The following is an 8,287-nucleotide window of genomic DNA, read 5'->3' as shown; positions in this document are numbered from 1 at the left end:
GAAGGCTGGCAGTTCAAACCCACCAGCCACTCTTCGGAAGGAAGGTTGGGCAATCTACTTCTGTAGTGATGCTGCCTCGGAAATCCAAGGAGGGGTCGCTATGAGTGGGGTCCGCCTCGATGGCAAATGACAAATGGTCACTAAGTGCAAACTAGACTTCCTACTATTATGGAGCCTGTACCTTTGTAACTTGATTTTTTTTTTCAAGGTAAATGTTCATGTTCCTAACTCCAACCTTCTGCCCAAACCTAGGCCAGCAAAATAGAAAAGGAAACAGGTTCCTATTTCCCTCTGACAAAATAATTAAAATTACCATTTCTTGAACGTAATGACATGATGGGAAGTAAGATAACCACTATACATACTTGTCTAGTTTAATTCTTACAACTCTCCTAAGAGGTATAGGGGCAGCATTAAGCTCTTTCTCAAGATGAGGCCACAGAAGTTTTAGAAGGTTAAATAGTCAAGTCTAGAGACTAATAATTGGAAGAGCCAGATTTGACTGCAAATCTGTCAAATCCTAAAAGATTTTAACAATGAAGCTAAATCCTTGCTCAGAACACAGATAGTCCTGATAACTCCTCATATACTCCTCATGGGAATGTAAATTGTTCAGAATTTTCTGGAGGGCAATTTGGCAGTACCTACTAAATTCCATAGTTTACACATACCCACTGACATATACCCATTGACCTAGAAATTCCAGTTCTAGGAATTCATCTCCTAAAAAATACATAGAGTTGTACTCAGACAGTCAGGTATGAGGATGCATCACTGCATTATCAGCAAGAGCAAAAATCTAGAGATGGCCCAGATGATCAAGTGAAGGGACTGGTCAGATAAATCAAGGTGCATTTCTAGGATCTAATACTATGCACCCATTAAAAGTTACATTGTAGAGAAACAGCTAATCATATCAAAGAATGATAATGAATTACTTAAAAATATTTTAAAATAAAATCATTATCAAACAATATATGTAGCATGCTATCAATTATGTGAAAGTATGCATATATGCATTTCAACAAGACTGAAATGATATGCAACAAAAATGTTATCAATGACTATTTCTAGATATGGTAGGATAGGATTATAGATGACTTTTATTTTCTTTATACTTTTCTGTATTTTTTAAAATAAACAGGTATGATTTAGGTCATTGAAAGAAACAATAAATTTTACAAATATGTCACTGCCTGTTACGTTTTGGGAAAGATGTAATTTACTGCTCCATCTGTTTGATAAAGCCATGCAGACAGCTCCTCAAACACTCCATCATGAAGGAAAACCCATAACCATTGGAGAAGAAGGAAATGTGATTATTTCACTCATCTGACTACTTGTTCTCTTTAGTTCACTGAAAATACTTAATGAGATGATACTCTATCTAGGGGCTGGAAGACTTCAGAAGGCTTTTAATGCACTAGTACACTTTTCATATTTGTAGTCAACTCCCAGTGGAAGAATAGTTTACAGGAGTGGTTCTTAAAACTCTGTGGCACAATTACAGTCATTGGGGAGCTTTCAAACATTCTGATGTCCAGTCGGCACCCCAGAGCAACTAAACCTAAAACCTGGGGAAGGGATCCAGACATCCACGGCTTTAAAAGCCAATGGTGTTGATTAGGATCCTGAGGTCATAGGGTCAAAGGCAAGTTAAATTCTCCTAAAGAGAAAAATACCTCATTGGCAGACATCTTGTATCAAGGTAAAATAAGAAAAGTAGATGGTTCTGCTGAATCCATCAATAACCACTAAAAGTCAACACACAGCCCACAAATTCTAGGGAGTCTATACATTTCATACTCTGAAAGCTCCCCAGCTTTCTCAATCCTTGAGGCGGGGCACACATAGGCTTCAGCAGGCCCTTCAACCCATGCTACAGCATGCAAACTTTGACTTTATGCTTATGAGATTTTTTAATAGAGAAGGTCACTATCTTTATTTGATTCTCCAAGGGATCTATGTGCCAGAGTTATTAACAAATAGCAAAATGAACTCTTTCTAATATTTGTTCTTAATGAATTGGGAAAATAAACAAACACCAAACCTATTGCCATGGAGTCCATTCCAACTCATAGAGACCCTAGCTTGACAGATGAAGAAAGAAGTACAAAAGAAGTTCATTAGTTCTTAAAAAACTACCTTCTCTTTGAATAGCGGAGCCCTCCTGTGGGATATGGAAATGTATTTCCTCAATTGAGACAGCTGAAACTCATGTGAAGAAGTCAGGGTAGTCCAATGGGGGACATACTGCAGAGATGGCAGAGCAGAGTTCTAGGCTCTTCTTTATGAACCAGCTTGCAGCCAATTAATTGTATTGGTTACTCAGTCTCCTCATCTCTAAAACATGGCCAGAAATATTGGTCCCCCTTGGTGATGTAGTGCTTAAGGCATTTGACTGCTAACCAGAAGACTGGTGGTTCAAACTCACCAGCCATTCCTTGGAAGGAAGACTGGGCAATTTACTTCCATAGTGACAGTGACACTAGCTCAGAAACCCAAGGAGGGGTTGCTACAAGTCAGATCCAACTTGACAGCAGTGGGTTTTTTTTCCTCAGAGGTTTACATGGGGTCAAGATAAAATCACACATACTAGGTGTCAGTCAGGAGCGCTGATAGTGTAGTGCCTAAGGCACTTGACTGCTAACTAGAAGGCTGGCAGTTCAAACCCATCAGTCACTCCTCGGAAGGAAGATGGGGCAATCTACTTCCGTAGTGATACTGCCTCAGAAACCCAAGGAGGGGTCGCTATGAGTCGGGTCTGACTCAACGGCACATAACAACAACAGGTGTCAGTCAGAAGTATAAAGCATTCTTAGAGTGCACTTCTGCTTTTGTTTGACACATTTATATCATTATTAGTGACATCTGGGTGGGCTGGGTTTTAGGGAGTCAACTCATCCACGTCTTGCCATACCTGATCTGCCTGGTGGGTCCCTCACTGGAGGAGGGGGTCTCTCACTAGGTGGAGGTGGAAGAGGGCCTGAACGTCCTGGTGAAGGTACGGGTGGTGTCGATGCAGTGAGGGACAAATTCCGCTGTGGAAGCCTTGGGATTTCATCATTGCCACTGGAACCCGGAGGCATGGGAGGAGGGCCAGGCCTGCTAGGTGGTGGTGGAGGAGGTGGGGCCTGTGAGGAGGAGGAAGGCCGTGGGGTGGAAGGCACTGGAGGCTTGTTGTTCTGAGGAGGAGGAGGTGGACCGGTTTCTCTGTGGAGGGAGGGCCTGTTGCCCACTGGAGGAGGTGGAGGAGGGGGCTTGTCATCTAAGGCCCTGCTTGGGGTAGGGGGAAGTGGAGGCCTGTTGGAGAAGGGTGATGAGGAGCTTGAGGGTGTCTGGCGTAAGGAGCCTCCTCCGAAGGCAGCACCTCGGTTTCCAGGGAAAGGGGGAGGAGTAGGCCCAGGGTTGGGCTGCCTGAGTGCTCCAGGCACTGGTGGGGAGCCTCGGTTGTGCAGACTTGATTGAATGGGCCTTGGCGTATTAGGTACTGGAGGGGGGACACTATCAGGCTTTGAGCCCACGTCAGGCCTTGGAGGAGGCATCCGGTTCCTCTGAGGCTCTGGGGGACCACTTCTGTGGCCTGGAGAAGGCACTGGAAACCTTCCTGGGCCACTTGGGGATGAAAAAGGTTTGGCAGATGTGGATCTTCCACCAGGTGGCAAAATTGGCGGTCGGGTTCCTCCAGAATCTGAAGAACAAGGAGGAAAAATTCAGTTAGAAATTAGGAACACTAAAGGAAATCAGAGTACTAGAGTATATTCCCAACTACTTTTCTTACAGTGCTACAAAATACAGGTAACTATTTATAGGAATTAGGCTATGTGTGGTCCTTCCTGAAGGTAGAGGAATAGACCATAAGCTCTCTGAGAGACCAGGCTCTACAACCCATGAGATTTCAAGAGGATTTTGGAGAGATATCTTTGCATTATGCGTGGACAAGAAACAGGATGAAGTCTGTAAGAATTCTGGAGGAAACTCTTATCATTCTGACAGTTCAAGCACAGGAAGATGTTGGTACATGGGATTTCTGATAATGTTTATCACCCTCTAGCCCCACAACCCCCTGCCCTTTGTACTTCTCATGTTTGAAAAATAATTCACTCTTCTTAGGAATCAAAATCAGTTATCCCAATATAAAGTTCCATACACGAGGGTTTCCTATTCCAAGAAAATAATATGTATGAGTAAATATAATGGAAGAGTTAGGAATGTAATAATAAAGAACTAAGAAAAGAAAGAGTTGACACCAGTATACTATATAAATCTGCAAAAAAGTAGGCAATCATACAATTTTTTTCCCTCCTGGGTCAATTTCTACTTCATCATTGGCAGACAGAATAGCCCAATTTTATAATTAATATTAAACTGATTTGGTTTAACAAAATGAGACATTAAAGGGGTAGACCAAAGATATGGAAAAATTCAAACTACTGCTCCAGAATCTTTTAGAACCCAAGTTAACTCTCAAAAAATGGTTAGCCTTAAGACATTGTTTACTGCTTGAGCCATTAGCTAATTGGAGGGAAAAAAAAAAAAAAAAGCCAAACTCACTGCCATCGAGTTGGATCTGACTCATAGTGACCCCTCCTTGGGTTTCCAAGGTAGTATCTCCACAGAAATAGATTACCCAATCTTCCTTCCAAGGAGTGGCTGGTGGGTTTGAACCACCAGCCTTCTGGTTAGCAGTCAAATGCCTTAGGCACTATGCCACCAGAGCTCCTATTAGCTAATTAATGCTTCAAATATTTATTGAGTACTTGCTATGTGCTAGCCCTTATTCTAGATGCTAAAGGTAGAGGAGGAAACCTAATAGAAAAGATCCTGCTCTCCTGGAGTTTACATTTTCTTGGGCAGGTAAAAAAACAAGCCAGTAAGCAAGTATTTTCTGATTTTCTGAGTTTCAAGTACTAAACTTAAAAAAAAAAAAAAAAACCAACTCACTGCCATTGAGTCAATTCTGACTCACACTCAACACCATTGAGTTTCTGAGGTGGTAAATCTTTACAGAAGTAGATTGGCCCATCTTCCTTCTGCAGAATGCTTGGTGGGTTTGAACTACCAACCTTCTTGGTAGCAGTTGTGGTAGTTAAGTTTGTGTGTCAACTTGGCTGGGCCTGGTTGAGGGGCTGGGCAGCTAGATATAGTTATTCCCCATGATGAGATGGGTAGTTAACTCCATGGTGGAATCTACTGGAGCAGTTGAGTAGCTGCTTTAGGGATGTGGGCTGCTTCCAGCATATAAACAGCAACTTTGAGGAAGGTCTCCAGCTTATGGTACACTGGAACCCTGCATACAGCCAAGTCATTTTTCAATAGCTTGCCATGCCTTGCCGATCTTGGGACCTCTGGACTTGAATTAGTGGCCTGCCATATTATCTGGTAACATTGGGACTGTGCCTTTTTATTTGCCAGCCTTGGACTTAGCCTCAGCAGCTAGCAGCTATCTGAGTGAAGAAAAGTCTCCCTCCAGCTTCAGTGGGCTGGGGGCAGGAGGCAGAACTGAAGCCCAAGATTGAGGGGCTTTCACCCAGCCCCTAGAGGCTAGCACTTTGAACTCAGACATAAAGCATCCAAAACTGTAAGAGAATAAATTCCTGTTTGTTCAAGCCATCTCATTTGTGGTATAGTCCTGTCAGAGTGGCACTAGGTAATGAAAACAGCAGTCAAATGCCTTAGGCACTGTGCCACCAGAGCTCCTAAAGTACTAAAAGGACACTAAACTAAGATGCTTAGAAAGACCAGGAAGGAACTCTGGTGGCACAGTGGTAAGGCTTTGGCTACTAACCAGAAGGTCAGCGGTTCAAACCCACCAGCTGCTCCATAGGAGGAAGATAAGGTGATCTACTTCCATAAAGATTTAAAACCTTGGAGACCCCATGGTGGTCATCATGAGTCAGAATTGACTCAATGGCAGTGAATTTGGTTTTTTGGAGAGAGACCAGAACAGATGAAGTGGTGGGGATGGCTCTTCTAACGATGTGACATTTGAGCTGAGGCATGAAAAAAAAAAAAAAAGAGCCAGTTATGGGAAGATTAGGAAGCAAGGTGCTGCAGAGGCAAGAGCAGGTGCAAAGGCTCTGAGGTGGGAATGAGCTAGCAAGTTCAAAAACTGGAGGCCTGTGTGTCTGTGCACAACATGGAGAAGATGCTTATCATACGGAGCTCAAGTAGACAGCAGGAGCTGAGTCATAAAAAGCCTGTGAGCCAGAAGTTCGGATTTTATTCAAGGTGCAATGAGAGCATTTGGAGGGATTTATACAGTGGAGTAACAGGAACTCTAGAGAGAATTTTTTTATTTAGACTTTAGTACTAGAAAAGGCTGTGCTTTCATTGAGTACATGGTATATTTCTCTGTCACCAACTTGTGATATGTTTTATCTTCCTCTTAGCTTTGATGACAAGGAAGTTCAGATTAAAGCTGCAGTTACTGTCTACCTAACATGTAGATGACACCTTCTGGCACACCATTTTGTTATCTAACTTAAATTCTATCTTCATTTAAATACTTCTATTTTTCTTTCACTTTAATTTCTTCACGTACTGTTAAACTACTGGATGTAGGGATTTATCAGCTACCTCAAATGCTTTTGGTGGGTTTTAAATAAATTCACTGAAATTTAAAGGCAGGTCTGGCAAGACAGAATCTCTCACATTATCACATCTCTTTCTAGATTTTGACCACATAGTGGTAAAATAGTCAGCTGAGCTGGGATTTGGTGATCCTGTCTTCATATGAATGTGAGCATCTCACACTTTGCCAGTGGATATTTTAAAGGATTTTGCTCTTACAGAATTAGGCATAAAATTCCTCTAACCATGATAAACATTAAAAAAACAACAACTAGTGTTGTGGTAAAATTTCTTGAGCTAAAGTAGTAGCCAGGAGAAAGTGCTTGCACTTAAGTTTTGTAGTTAGCCATGACCAGGCTCAACTTTTCTTTCTGCCATTAGGTTCACAGACAATCTTGTAGGACTCATTTCCATGGCTCCCTGCAGAAAATACTTAGAATCACTGGCACTGAAGTACCAAATGTCTGTCATACAAGACACCATTTTAGATTTAGTGGGGTTTGTAATTATAGTCCATATGAAGTGCTACATAGGGTTTTTGGAAAGTGGTTCCTAAGTATTTACTGTACTAGACAGCTGGGTCAGGCTACCTCACAAAGAAAGATGAATTTGCCAGGTCACCAGGCAGAGTTTCCAGAGGTAGCAAGTTCCTTTTGCTCCTTCCTTTTCTTCCCACTCTAGCTCAGCCTTTAGAAAAGTTCGGGGGAAAAAAAAAAAAATACAGGTTACCCCAGGGACACTGGACAAATATGTAACAGCTCTATGGAGTTGTTATTTAAAAAAACAAAAAAACTCCTGATTCTGATTTTTTTTTCCCAAAGAATGATGCTAAATAGAGTTTCTCTTACAAAATAATGTTAACATTTAAAACTATCTAAAATGTTTTAAAGGGTATAGAGCCTAGAAGAGTACGCCAAGCCGCCAAACCAACAAACTCTGCCCGTCTTCGGTTACTAAGAGAGAAGGAAATTCTGGTTACCATTATCCCTGTTGGCCGTGGATCTCAGCTTGGGCATTCCAGCCTGGAACAGTCCTCCCAAACCAGGTGGTCCGCCTCCTCCAAAACCGCTACCGCCGCCACCACTGCCACCGCCGCCTCCACCAAATCCACCGCCACCACCTCCACCACCAAAGCCACCGGCGCCACCAGCACCAGCTCCTTTAGGTTCTGCAATTGGAAAAAACCACACTCTTGTTACTTGTATGAAAACATCCACCAGTTTACTTAACCAGTCTAGCTCAGTTAAACAAAAAAAAATGACTATGAAACAAGGGGCTGGCTGAACCTGGGCCTAGGGTAGACAAGTGGGATTTCTTCATTAAAATGCAGAGTGTTAAGGGTTCACCCTACCTTGTCAGAGAAGGAAGGGTTTCTCTCCTCTCCAGGGCAGCCGCAGATGCAATAGTGGGAGAAACAGTAATAGATGGTGACTTGTCCCCTTGTCCCCCACTTGACTAGCTGCTATATGGGTTCATATCCATTTGTTTGACACTCTAACTATGATTTGGCAAATAAAAGGATCTTCAAAGAATGAAGGTCACAAGGGAGGGCAAGATGATAAAAGGTGAGAAGGAAAATAATAAAAAGAATAAAGAAGAAAAGAAAATATCCCATAATTTTACTGCTTGGAATATTGTTAATATTTTGGTGTATTTTCTTCTAGTAGCATTTTTTTAAATTATATACACATATATATATATATATATATATATA

General features: G+C 42.0%; 1 protein-coding gene across 1 annotated transcript in view; it reads right to left on the bottom strand.

Annotated features, from left to right (window-relative positions):
• Positions 1–8,287, bottom strand: part of WIPF1 (WAS/WASL interacting protein family member 1) — a 34,324-nt gene that overhangs the window by 12,826 nt on the left and 13,211 nt on the right. Inside the window, exons 3-4 of the mRNA XM_007940210.2 lie at positions 7,553–7,741; positions 2,921–3,691 (exon numbers count right to left, since the gene is read on the bottom strand). Of these exons, the coding sequence (XP_007938401.1) occupies positions 2,921–3,691; positions 7,553–7,741 (960 nt within the window). The remainder of the gene's footprint in view (positions 1–2,920; positions 3,692–7,552; positions 7,742–8,287) is intronic.

Source organism: Orycteropus afer, unplaced genomic scaffold (genome assembly GCF_000298275.1).
Source record: "Orycteropus afer afer isolate SDZICR_OR568_19922 unplaced genomic scaffold, OryAfe1.0 scaffold00001, whole genome shotgun sequence".
Classification (NCBI taxonomy): domain Eukaryota; kingdom Metazoa; phylum Chordata; class Mammalia; order Tubulidentata; family Orycteropodidae; genus Orycteropus; species Orycteropus afer.
This window is presented reverse-complemented; position numbering and strand designations above follow the sequence as displayed.